The sequence below is a fragment of the Populus trichocarpa genome, chromosome 9 (genome assembly GCF_000002775.5).
Source record: "Populus trichocarpa isolate Nisqually-1 chromosome 9, P.trichocarpa_v4.1, whole genome shotgun sequence".
Taxonomy (NCBI): Eukaryota; Viridiplantae; Streptophyta; class Magnoliopsida; order Malpighiales; family Salicaceae; genus Populus; species Populus trichocarpa.
In genome coordinates, this window is record NC_037293.2 from 12,346,984 (window position 1) to 12,365,759 (window position 18,776).

Below are 18,776 nucleotides of genomic sequence, written 5' to 3' on the forward strand. Positions count from 1 at the left end.
ATTTAACGGGGAGATATGCATCTCTGTTATCTTTTTGCGCGAGATGAGAGTTTCTCAGCTATTACACATGTCGGTTGTGGGTGTTTCTGTGTTTTTTTGTGCGGCTTCAACTTCGACTTTTGTTTGGGTGCGCTGATCGGCTCTGTCGAGGAGGATAATCGGCTGGGTATCGTGGAGCTAGTATTTATTAAACAAGGTTTTACTTTGTGTCTGAAATTATTGTAATTATATGGTAATGGTTTGAAGAAATAAATTTAAAAAAATATATAAATTATAAAACTTTTAGTAAAACTCTTATAATATCGTAACACAACGCACCATACAAACAAACAATTAACTTGAAAAATTCAAGATTCAAACCATTGATCCATGCAACTCTTTTCATCACACCAGACTATGTTTTTAATGTTTCAGTTATCTCATCCAATTCTATCTTATATATATATATATATATATATATAGACAACTCTATTATTTTAATAAAAGTAATTAACTTAGATTTGACTAGATGACACATTAATGGATACATGAGCGTGATAATAAAAATTACAAGCCACAACATCAAATTCCTAACCCTAGAATTATGGTTGAGTGATTAACCATAAACAGCAAAAAAAAAAAAAAAAAGAGCAAATACATCTAACTTATTTGTTTGGCAGTCATATCTTATACCTCATGTAATCAAGAGCAGGTTAATTTATGGGAATTTTACACAAATTTTATTATAGCCCATATGATACCTGCCAAGCTATCTAGGATTCTACAACTAACAACTGCGTAAATAATACAATGAAGTACACACACTAGCTTCTTGCCAGTGAGAGTTTACACTGGATTTGTAACGCAAGATCAGAAAAGCTCTTCAACTCCGAGGAGAGAGTTCTGGTATTGTTATTAGAACCAGATTGAAACATCCTGCTGATGCTTTGGCAGAGAATCCATTCCCAGTCCTTGTAGATCCTCTTTGTACTCGAAAGAGGACAAATCGAGGGGGGAGCTGAACATCAAGTTGAAGCTGCTGTTGTTTTGGCTGGTCTCAAATGGAGAATTCAAAGGCTTAAACCTGTCAAACTGACCGCCTTCCTGCGAAAACAATTGATGGTTAGAGTTGATGTTGGACTCTTTGAAGACATTTCCATCGATCACATTGCCTTGACTTCGGAAGTGATTGCCCTGTTGGTGTTGGATTTTTGGCTGGAAGACATTGTGATTGTCCTGTTGATGTTGGATTTTCGGCTGGAAAACATGGTGACCTCCTGTAACCAGATTGTTAACAGGATTTGTGTTCTTGTTGCCTTGGATATTAGTGTCGTAGATTGACATGAGCTCGCTGATCATCTTTTGACCATCTTCTGGAACTCCTGATAAATCAAAGGAAGGGGGGGCAGGGTTCACCAAGGGAGCAGCTGGCTTGGATTGTACAGATGGCTGAGGAAAGATGACAGGCTTGACTTCATTAATGTGAAAATTTGATCGTCCAAATTCTAATAAAGTGCTTCTGAAGGGGCAGTTCAGTTGATGATTGTCCCTAGAAACCCTGTCGGGGAAACCCAGTCGAATTTGACTGTAAGGACATTGAACTGCCTCACATGTGTAGATCCTCTGATCCACCATCATGTTTATATCACTGGATGGCTTTCTCTTTTGAATAAAATCCATGCTGGAGATAACTTCTCCTTTAATTGGATATGGCTGTTGTCGAAGAGGCAGCCGTTCTCTCATTCTTTCCATCCCTAAATTAGAATAGGTGAGAGTCTCAGGTTTGCACTCTTGCCCGTCAAAGTCTGGCTCATCTTCAGCTCCTTCAACATCATACTCACTGCAATCATTAATGACTAAAGATCCACTCCCTGCAGATGATGACAATGGTGGGCAGGAGTCAGGGTAGAGCTCACGAGCCAATGACTCCTCTTGGTTGATAATTGCAAGCCAAGTAGCACTTTCCTTGGCTGTCATCTTGTCCTGCAAGCACTTGGACTGTCTCACAAGCTTGCGGATCTTGGCAATATCAGGAGACATATGCTTAATCACTGCTGTGAGAACACCCACCTTCCATGCCTTCTTCAAATCATGAGGCTTCTTGTAAGGTGGGGGGCCTTGGTCCTCAGGCAACCCCAATTGAGGCCACCATTTTTCGTTTCCAGAAGGCCACCATGGGGGAGAAACACCTTTCTCTAGTGGAAACCGCCTCTGGGGAGGGTCACAATGCTGCATCAGCGCGGACAAGAGTGAACCCAGGGTGGTATCTTGAAGCTCCTGCAAGGTGTGTGGAGTTGGACCAATTGGATTACTACCCTCGTTCTTCCCTGGGATTGAATTATCCGCTTGGTACTTTGTTATGGCAGCTGGACCATTTCGATCAAACCTGACTTTGTCCTTCCACCATTCTCGAAGATTATCCGATGCCCCAGTCACTGGCTTTCCCTTCTCCGTTATAATCCCATAAACAAAACCTTGAGCTTTACAAACCTCCATCATCTTCAACATGTACTTCAAGATCCCATCTTGTGCCCTCGACATCTTCTTCCTCCTGGCCTGCTCCTGGGACTGACGCTGCTTAGCAATATCAATCCCCTCCTTACTTTTGGTCTGTTCTTTTAGCCTTTTGAGACGCATTTTGTCCCTCCACATCCTTCGCTCAAGCTCGTCAACATCAATCTCCTCATCACTATAGTCATCATCCACAGTAGCCTCTGGTTCAGCTTGCGGAGCAGCCACATCTCCTTCCACAAGCGGAGCACAAAAGAAATCTATGTCACCACAAAACCCCATCTCATCAAACATCGACATCTTTCACAGATCAAAACCCCCCCAGTTGACTAGAATTTGTAAGCAGCTCAAATTGATTCAAAGCACCAAACTTTAATTCCTCAAACTACTCTTCACCAAACTTCGCCTCCTGATGAAACCTGTAAAATATTAGTAAAAATTACAATATTAGAAACACTATCAAGATCCCACACATCAATCACTCGTTCTTTATTGTTCACAATATCTTATTAAAAAAAATACAAAGTCTATAGAACCATAAACTACTTCATATTGAAAGAAGTACGCGGATCAATAAGCATGAAAGATTTACTTGATTTAATATTGAAGGAAAAAAGAGATGAATCAGGATCAAATCAGAGTTACTTGATTTAATATTGAAGGAAAAAAGTAGACTTTAAATCAATTGATCATACCATCTAGCCCATATTTAACTTGACTGTCCAGATCTCACCTTCTATAAAGATTGAGTCAGACTTTCCAGGAAAGAAAAAAAAAAACTGATCAGTCATAGAAATTCCAATCCTCCTTCCAAATAATATGGAAAAAGCCCTCGAATAATATCAAACACCTTGGATCTAACACAATCAAAAACCCATATCCCAAAACTAAAACTAGACCCATAAAAATTCAAGAGCCCACATCCAATATTCAAGCTTTAGAGATCCACCAAGTAGAAACAGAATACACAGCACACAAGAACACGGACCCATATCAGCAAAACCAAAAACACAGCTCAGGGTGGAAGAAAGGGGAAAGTTTACCAGGAAACACCGAAGTAGAAGTCTTTGGCACTGGTTAGAGAGAGAGTTAGTTACAGGTCAATCCTGCAACAAGGACTATGTTTTCCTTAGTTGTTGAGAGAGAGAAAAGAAGGGCATATAATATTCCAACTAGGGGTATATATTATTGTCCTCCAGAATAAACTATGTGATAAAAGAGGAGTCTTGATGACTGTGAAACTAGTGGGGTGATGATGGTGGGGTTAAAGAAAGTGAAAGCAAAGAACTTTAACAGGAACCCTTGAAAGTAAGGGGAAGGAGAAGGGAAATGGGAGGAAAAGAGGGTGAAGGGTGAAGGGTCAAGTTTTCAAGCTGAGGAGGTTAAGCCAATCCAATCCAAAACATTGAAAGTGCTGGTTTATGTAAGAGACAAGGGAGAGCGAGGGGGGCGAGTTTGTAATAATACAAGACTGGAGATACGTGTGGAGGCAAGTCTTGTCTTGATTTGATGATCCCCATGTACCATGTATCTCTCTAAAGCAAACTGACTTTCTTCACCAACAAAGGCTTACAGCTTATTCTTTTTTATATAAATATATTAAAAATAATTTTTAAAAAAAATAATTTTTAATATATTTATATAAAAAAGAATAAGCTTTAAACATATTAAAAAATTAAAAAATTAAAAAAAAAACAATAGTTAAAAAAAACAAAGTTTTTTCAGTAACACAATCTGATTCCCAATCACACCCTTGTCCTTGTTTGTGGGGTTGCATTCATGGCTAATAGATTTTGTGAATCTTGTGTTTTTACACCTTGCCATTGATTCTAGAGTTGACAAAGCGTTTTAATCCTAATATAGAAGGTTTTTTTTTCCCGGTAACTTTTCATTTGTTCTATTTTCAACTCATTCCCCAAAAATGTTCTACTAGTAAATTTTATCAGGGTGCGGTGAGATTTGATGATTTTTTTGAATACTACACACTACATTTTATAAATTAAAATAATATTTTTTAATATCAAAACAATAAAAATATTAATTTAAAACTTTTTCTTAAAAAAAATAAAAACTATGGTCCAACAAGACTCCCATGATTAAACATTTCACAGAGAATCTTCCCATCAAAATATCATCATTCGTTGATAAATGATTTTTATTTTTGTGTTACAGGAGAGATTCTCATGATTCTGTTTTTTTATAATGAAAATTTCTATCATTCTAAATGCTTTTTAGTATTTTTAAATAACTATATAGATAGAATTATTATAGAAAAATTCCTGATCAAATTTATCATCTCATCACAGAGCTAGAATCTAATTGAGCATTTCTCATTGTTGGTTAGAGTGGATTCTTTCTGTGTCTTGTTCTTTGAGCTAGTTATTTTATTACATAAATTAGTGATGTGCTATGAGATAAATTGCAGGGGTAGATTATGTGCCCCAGATGGATAATCAACGAGAGAGCTGCTGTGAATCTTACCTGAATTTTGCAAGGGCTTGGATTATGACATCATCCTCGCAGGAAAAACTCCCCCAATCAGCCCTTCAGTACAACTGCATGTTTTATTTTCAGTACAAGTGCAATTCTGGTATTGTAATGCATAATTTTTTTTATTAAAATATTTTTAAAAAATATTAACATATCAAAATCATAAAAAATTAAAATTACAATATTAATTTGATATTTTTCAAAACCAACCCACTTTTAGACACAATAAAAACCAGACACTAAACATTTTTAGCAAGTTATTTAAAAATATACTAGTTTACTTCTCATGTTATGTAGTAGCAGCATGTTAAATTATTTTTTTAAATATAACAAAATAATTTAGGTTATAAGTAATTATTTGGTGTCATTATTAAACCCAGTCCAATAAATTAATCTTAAAACTTTATGATCCAACCTGACTTATTATCTAATTATATTTTAAAATTAAATAACATGTGAGTTATTCGATGTAAAATTAGCTTAATTAATTTGACAAGTTTAAAGATAATTTTAAAACATGGTTTTACTTTAAAAATGAGAAATGAGAGAGAAAAATACATATATCTTGTTTCCTTCAACCATGATTTACGACTCTATCTCATGTAATTAGGTTACAGAATTATTAGAAAAAAAAAGGGTTTAAATATAAAACTAAAAAAAACGAGAAAAAAAAGGAAGAAATAGCTTCACTGTTTACATTAAAATGTTTTCAGTTATTTTAGTATAGAAAGTAATTTTGTCAGTATCTATGCACAGTTTTGATGTGTTTTATATATGGGAATAATGATGGATTAAACAAAATTGATAAAAACCAAATCTTCCACTAAACTGAGTAAAAAAACCAGACATGAAATCCAATGCTACGTATCATTAGTATCATTAAGGGAAGAAAGGAGATATTTTATGAGTTGGATAAATGTTGTTTTTTAAAGTGATTTTTGCTTGAAAATATATTAAAGTAATATATTATTATTATTTTTTAAAATTTATTTTTAATATTAACGTTTTAAAAAGAAGCACAAAAAGAGAAGAAAATTTAAAAATAAATATAAAAGCTTTTCAGAAAGACGTTCCAAATACAACTTGGTGTCCATATATTTAATGGCACTGTAAAAAGGTTCGGCGCTGAGTTCTATAGAGATTCAAGTCAACTTAATCCATAGCACTTATGGTATCTAAGATCCAATTATGTCCTCTAGGAATCCGATTCGATTTTGGGGCACAAATTAATCAATGATTTTAATAATCGTAATCTCTTCTTGGCATTAATTATTAGTGAAATTTGCTAATAGATCCCAGGAAATGTGGAGGTGTGGTGTTCCTAAACTGGCGTGATTTTATTTATTTTTTTGGCTTATTGAGATTAAATCCATTTTTTTATTAGGTCTAGTTAAGTCATAATTACGCATTTAAAAATAAAAAATAAAAAATCCCTGCAGCCCCTTGGGTTTGAATTAAAAAATGATAAGGAGAACCAAAATTACTCACCACCTGACCCCCATGCAAAAGGATGGAAATGGAATGAAAGTTAGGGTCAAGGATGAAAGGTGGGAATTTAGATGAAAAATTGATGTGATTTCATTCTTACGGTATTAGAGAGAAGTGGGAATGAATTTAATTTCAAAATATCATATATTCTACGACTATACTATACGCGGCAACCACTACCACAACCACCATGTCCGCTCCCGCCAGCAGTGATGATGGCTGTGATATTAATTTGCCATTGAAAGAAATGTACACCCATGTTTTTAATATAATTTTTACCTAACACCTTAAGTTCATGCAAGCCTTGTCTTCTTAGTTTGCAATTTAATATAAAAAAACCTTTTTTTACTTGAAAATACATTGAAATATATATATAACCAATATATCAAAACAATATAAAAACATAAAAAAAATTAAAATTTTTGCAAAACACCTGTGGAAATACAAAAAACATATTCCCTGCATCTCTCTTCACTATCTCTATGATAAATCATTTCCTGATTGATCTGAATAGATGGATGGCATAGAAGCAGCCATTTTGAAGCCCGGGGGAATCCATTAATTGCATAGCTGACTTTTTGCTGCTGAATGTAAGACAATGGAGATTCTCTTTTGATCATCAGAAAGTCTTCGCTATCCTCCCCTCAGGAAAAGAAGACCAGTTCTTTGCATCTATCCTTCCAAACAAAAATGTTTTTCATACAAAGGAAACTTTCCCGTGTAGTTAAATATAAGAAATACAACTAAACACCTGTTTTCATATTTGGAGTTGGGTCGAAAAAATGAAATTGTCTAACAAAGGCAACCGATGTTTGCACATCGTCTAGTATATTCAGGAGGCTATTTTTGTCGTGACCACTCTGCAGCCTTGCCTGAAAAATAAAAGCAACGGTGGATTCTTCGACTGAAGCTTGATGAAAGCCAGCATTGTTTCGCATTCAGTCAAACATATTGGGAAGGGGCCGTGCAGCCATAAAAGCATCCACAACCTGAAATAAGGAAACAACCAGAAAGACGGATATAAGGACCTCTTTTACTCCAATTTCTTGAGATTTTCCAGCAACTATTACGATCATAGATCCACCACATCCAAGTACAATTAAGATGGAATACAGTAACCGTAGTAATCTGCATTGCATAAATTTATAGAGGGATGCCAAAGGCTTACTTCATCAGTCACACTCGCTCGAGCTGCACGATGTCTTTCTACTATCTCAGACAAAACCGAGCCAAGGCGGCCCTTCACTTCTCCTGTTAGCATACGTCCTGCAGCATACTCCTAAACAAGGATACTTGTGCATTAGAAAAAAGAAGCTGATCAAGTATTATTTTTTGTTTGCTTACTAACATTGGGGAATGTGCCAGATTTTGAATAAATACCAAATATCTTAACAGAGGATCAGTCAAATCAACCAAAAAGAAGAAATCTCACCTTCTTAATGTGTTCAAGCTCAGCATCATCCTCAAGGAAAAAGTTCAGGTATTTGACTGAAATATCTACCTGAATAATTTCAAAACGGAAAATGTGTTTGTCATCACTTTCCATGCCATGAGAAATCAAGCATTCAAAAATAAACCAGAATAACAATATGAAATTCTATCATTGGCAAAGCAAGCATGAATTCTATATTTATGAAAATTATCTAAGAACAGTTCTTCCAAGTTTTGGCACAAATAAATTGTCTCTGAAAGTGTTCGCTACCTCAAGATTTGCTCCAAGTTGTCTGTGTTTCTCTACAGAATCTTGCCCACCAGAGAACGCATACTTGTTGATCTGTTTCCATTAAGCAAACTTACCATTAGTAAAAAGATTATGTTCGAGCACAGCACTAAATACACCATGCTATTCATCACATTGACCTAATCTTCATATTTCTAAATTCTAAGTAATGCAGACCTCTAAGGTCCAAGTTCAGTCTTAATTTTAAAATTAAGTACCTTTCAATGGTGATTAGCTACAAGAGTCTTGGCACTGGTTCAGATTTCAAATGTCAAAATGAGGAGGAGGATGTGCATGACTACATAATTAAATACCTTCAAATCATACAGCAAATCAAGTGGGTTTTTTTGTGCACTAGAAAAGTTGGCAGATCAACAGTCTAATCCACATGGTATGTTAACAGGACACCATGTGCACACACAAGCATGCAAGGAGCAATATGTCCTTTCCAAGGCCATACCTTACTCTTAATGACTTTAGCTGAATCAGTCACATAGATGGCAGAATTTGGATCACTAGCAGACATTTTTCCTGTCTCCCCCTGCATGACATTCAGGAAAAGATGATCAGTCATGATATTGCCAGCAGCAAATCATAAGCTACGTGCCTATGTAATTCTCAGAAAATACAAAGGCAGATAACTTCACAAGTGTACTATCAATGCCAGGATCGGAACATAGAGTTTCAGTAATCATTCCACTACTAAAGCTTATTTCTTCTAATCTTTCAAGAAAAGCACATTAATATCCTAAAATACGCTACAGCACAAAGCACTTGAGAAAATCTTTTTTTTTTTCCATTATAAAAGCCTTCTAGACAAAACCTTGGAAAAAATATAGCATGAAAATCCCTCACTGCAAATCATAACCATCACGTTACTATACCGGAAAATATTAATACTATTCTGTACATAGTTATTCAAAACAAACAGCCCATGTTATTCAGGCTCCCAGAGGATTGAAAAAAGAATTTTATCGATAGGTATAGGCATCTATATTTTGTGCATTTCCTGCATATTCTCGTTTAGTTTCTTGATTTGCATCAAGGCATGTGCTAAATATTCCTCTCAAGCATCAGAAATACTAAATCCTTCCTGAAACAGTATTTGAGAAGAGCAAGATCCAAGTATGAAAACAAAGTTTCCTTTCATCTAATGGGATGACGCGCCCTTCAATGTGCTATGCATCATTTTCTTGGTTTTTTTATATTTGACATTTCTAATGAGCCATTTAATTAAATCCAATACACATTTTCATAGGTAATTCCTCTATACACGTCAGCAAAGCATGTCCTTGCAAGGCTATTAACCTACTTCCCGTTCATTTTTCAGTTGTCATATCTTAAGTTAAACTTAGAGAAAGTGCTAGTAGTAGTAGTAGTAATAGTAGTTGCAAGGCTATTAACCTACTTCCCGTTCATTTTTCAGTTGTCATATCTTAAGATAAACTTAGAGAAAGTGCTAGTAGTAGTAGTAGTAATAGTAGAGACAACAAAAATAGCAGCAGCATAACAAATAAGAACTTCATAAATGCATTTTACAATCGCATGTTAGTTTTTATTAGAACACAAGTAATGTCATTTTCAAAGATAAAAATACCTGCAGCGCAGGGAAGAATGTTGACTCAATCAATGAAGGTTTGTGATATCCTATCCGAGGAGCAGCATCCCGCGTCATTCTGAAATATGGATCCTGAACAAATACAATGGTGAGAACAGAAGCAAGTGCATAACGCGCACTTGCAGATATTCTCACAACAGGCACAATAATCATCCAAATGGTCTGATTATCAAACTAAGATTCAAAAAACTTCCTGAAGAATGAAAAATAGCACCAGATTATGAGAATATCAACACTTCTACATGGCAGCTTTCTACTAATGCCAATATACCATCTATATGGAACAACCCAAAAACAGCAAGCAGCATGTAATTTCACATTCAAAGAGTTACAAGTACAAGATCTACGAAGCAGTCCATACGCATTGATTAGATTGAAAAGTATATTCAAATTGAACAGAAACCTTCAACATTGAGAGAGTTTGACCTGATCAATTGCACAAGGTATTAGGCAACGGAGGTCGTCTTTTCCCGAGAAAAGGTGTGGGAATGAACTGGGAAATGATGGAACTGCCTACACCAACACAAAATGAAATATATTGGATCACTTCCTTGGATACCCCATTCATTTCAGAATACTGATAAAAAGCAATTATCAAAATATGGAGTTTTGTGGAGGTCCAGCAACATAAATTCCCATCACCACAGACATGTGCATACTTGTCATATAACATCAGTGGAAAGCAGCCCAAAACTAACCTGCACGGGCGGAAAACTGATTTTCCCAATATGATCTTCACCCGAGAAACCAAAAATACCCTGGACCTGCACAGCAACAGAAAAATTTAAAACTAGGGCAATCGTCCGAAAACAGAGGAATTCAAAAACAACACAAGTACCTCAATAAGGACACATTACACATGAATAAATAAAATATATACAAAAAAAAAGGGGGAGAGAGAGAGATAGAGAGAGAGGAAAATATCCACCTTATTCAATGTGACACACTTTGCAACCTTCACCATGTTCTTGTAGAATGCACTTCAAGTAAAAACAGACAGTCAGCACAACAAAAATTAACAAAGGACATGCTTCAATGATATCAATGACAAACCAAATACTGCACAGTACATCAAAAAACCATCCAACGAGCAGAAAATATTATATCAGCATTGCCACATTCAATCACAAATGCTAACCATACTATAACAGACCACTCATGTACATATCTCCATGACGGAGCATTCGCATTGTCGCCTAAGCACTTCCTTACATCAATTTTTCAAATTTATTCTTCAAATTGAAGTTAACAAGCTTGTGACTTACCCACCAACATAATCGAAATCCGAGAAAATAAAAGTCCGCGTGATATCAAACCCACAAGCAATAATATCCTTAGCATTCTCACGTGCAAGCCTCTGACTTTCCTCCACGGTTAAATTCTTCCACATACATTTCTCATCATCAGTCAACTGTATCACAAGCGGAACCCTAAACACATCTTGCAAATACCTAAAACCAACAAAGACACAAACTTTATCAAGTTTAAAGCAAACCAAAGAACAACTAACTAATTAATCAACTAATTCATCACTTACTTAGTGAACATAAACGGAACGAGATGCCCTAGATGCAATGCTTCAGAGGAAGGACCACGGCCGGTGTAAAGGTAGAATTTTTTACCCTTTTCATAGGCGTCGAGGATTTCGTTGAAGTCACGGTGGGCGAAGAAGACGCCACGGCGGAGGAAGACGTGGGGAGGGCGACCGGTGAGGCGGTGGACACGGTCAATTAGTGTTTGGTCGAGTCTTTGACAGCCGAATTTGTCGATAAGTTTGTCATAATCAATCTTGCCGCCGTCTTTGGCGGCGACTTCCCATGGGTTGACTATTTGGTCCTCTTCTTCTGCTAGTTGGTTTTGAGTCTCTCTCTTCTCCTCCTCCATTGTAGCGTGCTGAGAGACAGAGAAAAGGGGCCGACGGGATGGTGGTGGTGGTGGCAGCAGTGAGTGCGATGAGACTACTACTGCTAATTTGGCAAAACCCAAGTTTAAGAAGTGAAATATTGCTATTGTGGTCCCTGTATTCGTAGTGAAATAATTAACTGATCCTTTTAGTTTAAATATTTCACATTGAATTCGTGTACTTCTTTGGGTCTCTAAACTATTTGATTTATTTCCACTATCAGTCTATCACTGTACTTATCGTCATGGTTATTGAAAGTGTAATTTATAAGTATCAGATTCGACTCGAATTCAGATATGATTTAAAGCTTGGGCTGGGTTCCTGGTTCATGAGATTAATTTTTGAAACAACAAATTAACCTTGATTTATTTTAAAATGAATATATTTTGGATGAAAAAACACTTAAAGTTAATGCAATGGAGTCTCACTCAGATTTAATTGAATTAATCCAGTTATAGATTAATTAGATAAATGTTCAAAATAGTTTTTTAAAACACCTAACCCAATCAAAATTTTAGATTAGTGCGTTAACAAATTAATATATTTTAATAACCATAATTTAATAATAAGTTTAACAATATTTCTTTAAAAAAACAAATTTCTGGAAAACAAAGAAAAGGAAAATAATGACTAACCCGGTCCGGCCCGGCCTAATTAATCTGATCCTCGAAAATCGAAAACGCCACTGCCGGGCAGTGAGATTTTACACCGTATGTTTCGCGTTCCGGCAGCCGTACAAGGTCTTATGGGACGGCACATTTATTCACCACTTAATAGCTAATAACATTGTTCCTGCTGATACAGCTATCTCTAATATTCCTTGTGGCCCTGTCAAGCTCTTCACTACCAGGTTTCCTCTCCTTTGCTTTTCTTTGAGTTTATATTCAAAGACAGGAAAAAAGATTGGATTTTTATTTTTGTTGTTGTTGTTTTCGGGGTTGTAGGTGTGTTTTAGCAGAGCTGAAAAGACTCGGGAAATCTTATACTGAATCTCTTCAGGCAGCTAACAGGCTTATGATTGCAAGGTGGGTTCTTTTTTTTTTCTTTTTGTGCCTGTTAAAGGTTTTATCTTTGTGGGTTTTTGTTGTTGAACTTGGTGGATTTGTAGATTTCTGAAATCTTAATCTTTTTTTCTCCGGGTTTGATATAATTATCAATGGCAGGTGTGATCATGAACAAATGAAGAGTGCAGAGGGTTGCATTGTGGAGATTATTGGAGAATATAACCCTGACCACTTCCTTGTTGGTACCCAGGACACTGACATGCGGAAGAAGTTCCAGGAGGTTAGTTTTTTTTTTTTTTTCATTTCATTTCATTTAAATTCTTTTACTCTATTTTGATGGTTAATGAATTGTGTATCCCTTTAATTGTGGTGGGACTGGATAGTTGCTAACAATGTGATATGCTTATTTGTCAATAGTTTATGAATTGTGTAGTCTGGAGCTATGTTTTCTTATATGTTGCATTGAAAATTTGATAAATTGCTAAATACTACTCACAGCAGAATGTTTCAAACCGAGGACATATTTTCTGAAGAATTAGAATTTCAGTCAGTTAATCATATGTTCTGCAGGTCACAGGTGTCCCTCTCATATTTGGTCTGAGAAATGCCCTCTTTCTTGAGCCACCATCTGCATTTCAGCAGCAGCTTGCCAAAAATTCTGAAGAACAGTCACATATGTCCGAATTTGAAGCTATGTTCTAAAAACGAGGACTAAGAACTTGTTGGAAATTCAGGAAACTGGGGGTTCTTCTGATGAAAAGAGATCCAAAAATGAAAATTTGGAAATAGAGCCTAAGAGATATACTGCAAGAAAGGGAATGAATGTCAAGGATAGACCTCAAATCAAGAAAAAGAAAGCTAAGTTATGTTGCCCGCTTCAAGCTTGTTTATTATCAACATCTCTAATCCATAGGAAGAACTGCTTGAAGGGGTCTATAGGTATTATGTTTGCTATTTTATTAGGGTATATGCACATCTATAACCAGTAAGGAACAACATCTTGAAGGGATCTATTATGTTGTTTGTGTTATTCTCCACCATGATCACTGGGGGATATCTGGCTCTTCTTTTCTAATTTTTTGTTTTCAATGTCTACTTTACTGGTTAAAGCATGAATGGAATCATTAAAGCATCTCCCTATCAATATGCATTCCCAAGCACAGTCTATGTCCCTGCTTGCTACCATGACTTCCAATGAGAAAAATCTATGTTAGTTATGCTCAAGCCTTATGTAATAACAACACAAAATGGATGGACATCCTCTAAAAATCTTGGCATCTTACCCCGCTACCATGAGTGTTTCTATGAACTTAAAAGTCCATAACTAGGATGACATTATGTTTACGTGAAGCTGAGGCTAACTTTTTTCCTTTTCCTGTGGGGAGGAGGGGGGCTTGTTGTTGGGGTGCTAAGGGACCGAGATTTTCTGTTTTTTTTCTTATATGATGTTTGATAGTATTTATTTGATTTATACTTTAAGGTGGATGCTTCTGGCAATATGGTTTTTTACGCGTTAAGCAGCAGCACGGCAAACTTGTTTTTGAACATCACAGTATAGTAAACTGAATCATTTAAACATTAATTTGATTGACAAGAAAAGTAAGTGATAGAATGCTGTTGTTCACATTCCAAGTACTTTCAGGAGCAACGTCTTTGCTCACTTGATTAACTTTTTGTCATACTTTCCAGGTTCCAAATCCACTTTCAATCCAGAAGAAAAAGAATTGTCAAAACTCGAATTCCATTTCAGGGAAGGTTAGTGACAGTTTATTTTTTAATGCTTTTAGACTTCCTGTTGGATCTTAACTTTAAGTAATGATGGAAATTACTCACTACTCGATTGCAGCATCTTATGGACTAGAGAAATATGGTTTATAATTGTATCTTTGATGCTTTTAAATCCATTGCTATCTTTAAAATCAGAATTGGATTCTGTCCTGTTTAACATGGATGGCACTTATTATAGTCTATTTTGCTTGTCACTGTTGATTGAGGCAAAGAATAGCGCTGCTGGATATTGCGTGTCCTCCCTGTCATTTGCTATTTGCATATTTATAGTTGCAAGATACAAGAGTATTAGATACAAGTGTTGTTATGTTGTACATTCCCGGAGAGTATTAGATACAAGTGTTGTTATGTTGTACATTCCCGGAGACTATTACTAGTTCTATAACTTTGAGGTGGTTGAAAAATTGTTAGCTAAAATCTTTGTGCTCTCATGAGCCAAAATAATTGGGATGATTTATCAGTGTTGTCAAAGCCAAAAGACGCTAAAAGGCGCCAAGCCTGTAAAATGCCCATGCCTAGGTGCTTGCCCGAATGAACCAAGGCGATATTCTATAGATTAAAAAATATATATGTATGGTATTATATTATATTATATTATATATATATCTAAACTATATATCTTCCTAATTAAGATTAGATCATTAGAAAATAAAATAAAATATAAAATACCATAACATAGTCGTATAAAGTTATATCTTTCACCCTTAAAACAAAATAAGATAATTTAAAGCAGTATTGTAGTAAGTAGCCAAATAGATTAAAAAACAAACTTAAAATCATCATCATTATTCATTAATCTTCAAAAACATCATCATCCATGCTTGTTCTATACTTGTGTTGTTGTTCTCTAACTTTGTTCAACACAAAGTGTGGCTCATGTTTCTCTTCAAGTGTCCTTCCTTGACTGTATGCTTCCCATTTTAATGATTTTTTTATTATTCTTTTATCCTAATCTTTGTTTTTTACAAAAATACCCCTGAGTTGTTTCATTTGGTAAATTAAAAAAAATGGACAAATAGGTTAAAATATAAATCATTTTTTTTTAAAAAAAAGAAAAATCCAACAAAAAAAGAAGTATTCCAGTGAAGCATTCGCTTTAATGCTTGGTGCCCGCTCACGAGGCACTCGCCAAGGTAGTGTTTCATTGAGATTCATCACTCGAGGCTAATAAAGGCGTTGTGGCCTCGCTTCGCCTTGCCTAGAGTGCTCAAGCGAACGCCTTAATGCCTCGCAGGCTTTTAGAATGTTTATTAATGTTGTCTTCATGTTCAGTTTCTAAAATTTTAAGGATGGGATATTTGTTATGGATTTTGTATTTTAGTTAACCTGAAGCAAACTTAGCCTCTTTGTGATTTTGTCCATTTCTTTCCTTTTGATTTTAGGGTTTTGTTTTGTGCAAAAGAATGAGTGAGGAACACGAAGACCAAGAACAAGTGTTGTTTTTAGAGGAGGGAAAGAAGAAAAAGTTAAAGAAAGAAGCAGAAAAGGCTCAAAAGCGTGGTGTTCGTTACATAAGTAGAGTTCCTCCTGGTATGGACCATGTTAAGCTTTGTCAACTTCTCAATCAGGATGGTGAAATTCAATGAATTTACCTTGCTCCTCAATATACGATATCTAATACTTCCTTCTTTCGTGTTTATATGTTTATATTTAAAAATAAGGGGGAAAATGGGTTTTCAATTTTATTGAGAAATTTTTGTTGTGTGTTTACAGATAGTTCTTCTATTGATCAAGTGAATGATAATAATAAGAGTAGAAAAAGAGGTGATGGAGCTAAAGCTAAAGGGTACTCTGAAGGGTATTTTTCATACATTTTTTTTGGTGTTAATAACATGAACATATATTTGAATCGTGTTGTTTATTATGTAAGGAAAAACTTGGCTTTTCGTTCTCTGTGTCAGGACTACAATACTCAAGTTCCTTATAGGCCAGTTTAAGTATGTTTGGCACAATAGTTGGGCAGTATGGCTAGCTTAGAATCAGTTGAAGCCAGATATTTTCATTGTGAATCTGAAATTTGTTTGTAGGTAATTGAAACTCGCAATTAAATGATTTTTTTTTGCTCATTTAGAGAGGCAAGTAAATCATTTTGATGTCTGATCGAACAGGCTCCTTTTGTTTTGTAAGAGTTAGCCTCCTTGCCTCAGTAGCTTGACACTTTCATGATGAGTTATGGTATGGACACAGCGGAGACACGATGCCATGCGTCAACTCCTTCTATATGGTTGAGATTAATTATGTCATTGAAATTTGATTAAAAGAAGGTAATTCTCTTCAATTAGATGGAAGAAATAAGAGGAATAGGAATAGGAATAGGAGGATTGAGTGGGTACTGTTGTCAGAGGGTGGTGATCATACATATGTTTGTGTTTTATTTACGTGATGTTTTCAAATCTGTATTTCACATCCATAGGTGTTGAACATGCATTAGAATATGCTGCTTACGTGATCATCTATTATGAATTCCTCAATGAACACTTATCAGATACTTTCTGTTATTGTAATCCTTAATATGCTGCTTATGTGATAATTATTATTAAATCCTCAATGAATACTTAACAAAGATACTTTGTCATAGTTCCTTATGTCAGTAAATGTCAAAACCAGTTATCTTTTCATTTAATTGGACATGGCAAGCTCTGATGGGTAAGCCAGGAACCATAAGATTTTGAGGGAACTTGAAAATGTAGGTGCTTTAGAGGCATGTACTTGATTGGGTTTGAGGGCAGCATGCTGTCAATTTGCAACTGATAAAGATGTAGCACATGTATATATATGCGTCTGTGTGAACATGAAACATATTTTCTCAAATTTTGCCAGATAATGGTTATTTACTATTTTGATCGACTTGGATATATAACACTCCTTGTGTCAAATATATATATAAAAAATTCTCTTAGTTTTGAATGGTCTTGTTTTTTATTGGAATTTTTTTTGTACATGCTGATGCTTTGATACCTTTAACTAATTAGCAAGTCTCGTGATTTTCATGCCATTCTGTTTTGTTTTGTAGGTCTTTCTTGTAATGTAAATTAATGGATTCACCACCATGTGCATCTTTCTCTCTTTTTTTTTTATGGCATGGCATCATTTATTCTTCAACCTCCTTCACATGATCGGTTTCCTTTTCTATTTATAGAAGCAAAAGGCCCAACAAGAATCTGGAGGTGAACTTTCTGTTGCCCCACAGAAACCAATGGTTTTCCGACAATTCCCACAAAAAAAAAACAATTGCTGAGAGAGAGAGAAGCAAACCTCAGCTCTCTAAAGATGTCCTGGCAGGAATGAGTCATTATTTGTAAGTAACAACTTTCATCACCTAATCTATTCCTTGGATCTAAGTTTTGCTGCTGTATGCAGGTATTTGGTGGTTCATAGTGATGGGTTGCGAGCATGTCACTTAATGCTCAAGACGAGGAGCTTATGTGATAACATTTATTGCTTTGCTCTCCCATATGCATGCGATGCATTTTGATGCGTGCACAGCTCACAATTTTGATACTGTTTTTAACATTGATGATTTGATCAATATGAAGTAACTCATCAACAATAGTCTTGTAAGATCATATGGGCAACCTGTGTATTTTACAACCATCTATCCGTTTTAAGATCATTATTTTGCTCATGGAGTGCCTGCCGGTGTTGTGCTCTTTCAGCCTTTACAGGGCACCCAGGCTTTTGCAAATTTGGATGCAAGATATTGGTAATAAGGCAGCGTGCCGTCAGTGAATAGATGATTCCCCGAACCAGGCTGCAATCATCTACACGTTCAATTGCATTAGTTGCTTGGTGCAGAATCTATTTTAGGTCAAGGATCTCTCTCTAGCGTATGCTGACTGAATGGAGGAAGCCCCATGTCTCACGGCATCTTTGTAAATCTAAAGGAGAAGAGTCACTCCGGTCTATGTTTGTACCCATAATTGGATTCAAATACCTTTGACCTCAAATGCACCGAGGCATGCCAGCTGCTTTGGTATTAAGAGAAATTTACCCTTTACATTCCCGAATTATTTTTTTAGGAGCTCAATAGCAGTTGAAGCAACGATTCACTTCCGTAATTGGCCGATTTTCCAAGAGATGATAAAAGGCAGCTCATGAACGTTTGCCGGGGCTCATATCTTCGCAGCACTTCGCTGGGGCTAGGTTTAAATAAATAAATAAAAAGGGATCTCATTTCCTTGAGGCTCGGACAATGAGACCAGATGTGGCTGGACAGTATTTGGAAACGCTGTCGGGATAGTTGCAGACCCTCTGGTGATGGAACACATCGAGGCT

The 18,776-nt window shown here is 35.8% G+C and overlaps 2 protein-coding genes and 1 pseudogene across 4 annotated transcripts; 1 reads left to right on the forward strand and 2 right to left on the reverse strand.

The window, feature by feature from the left end:
* Positions 1 to 634: 634 nt before the first annotated feature.
* LOC7460084 (protein ETHYLENE INSENSITIVE 3) lies at positions 635 to 3,882 on the reverse strand. 3 transcript variants are annotated; one of them, XM_002312805.4, is made up of 2 exons: positions 3,534 to 3,882; positions 635 to 2,899 (listed from the first exon to the last, which is right to left on the reverse strand). In XM_002312805.4, exon 2 carries the CDS (start codon positions 2,788 to 2,790, stop codon positions 895 to 897), a length of 1,896 nt encoding a protein of 631 aa, XP_002312841.4. In that variant the 5' UTR covers positions 2,791 to 2,899; positions 3,534 to 3,882; the 3' UTR covers positions 635 to 894. The 3 variants fall into 3 exon arrangements, with proteins under 3 accessions (XP_002312841.4, XP_024463931.2, XP_024463932.2); XM_024608163.2 differs by having other exon boundaries at positions 635 to 2,909; XM_024608164.2 differs by lacking the exon at positions 3,534 to 3,882 and adding an exon at positions 3,224 to 3,513 and having other exon boundaries at positions 635 to 2,909.
* Positions 3,883 to 7,073: 3,191 nt separating this feature from the next.
* Positions 7,074 to 11,784, reverse strand: LOC7478581 (tryptophan--tRNA ligase, cytoplasmic). Its single transcript, XM_002312804.4, has 11 exons — positions 11,344 to 11,784; positions 11,072 to 11,257; positions 10,735 to 10,786; positions 10,505 to 10,570; positions 10,233 to 10,319; positions 9,786 to 9,878; positions 8,649 to 8,729; positions 8,171 to 8,242; positions 7,901 to 7,969; positions 7,637 to 7,747; positions 7,074 to 7,457 (listed from the first exon to the last, which is right to left on the reverse strand). Exons 1-11 carry the CDS (start codon positions 11,688 to 11,690, stop codon positions 7,407 to 7,409), a joined length of 1,215 nt encoding a protein of 404 aa, XP_002312840.1. The 5' UTR covers positions 11,691 to 11,784; the 3' UTR covers positions 7,074 to 7,406.
* A 519-nt stretch (positions 11,785 to 12,303) lies between these two features.
* Positions 12,304 to 18,508, forward strand: LOC7478580 (uncharacterized; annotated as a pseudogene).
* The last annotated feature ends 268 nt before the right edge of the window (positions 18,509 to 18,776 follow it).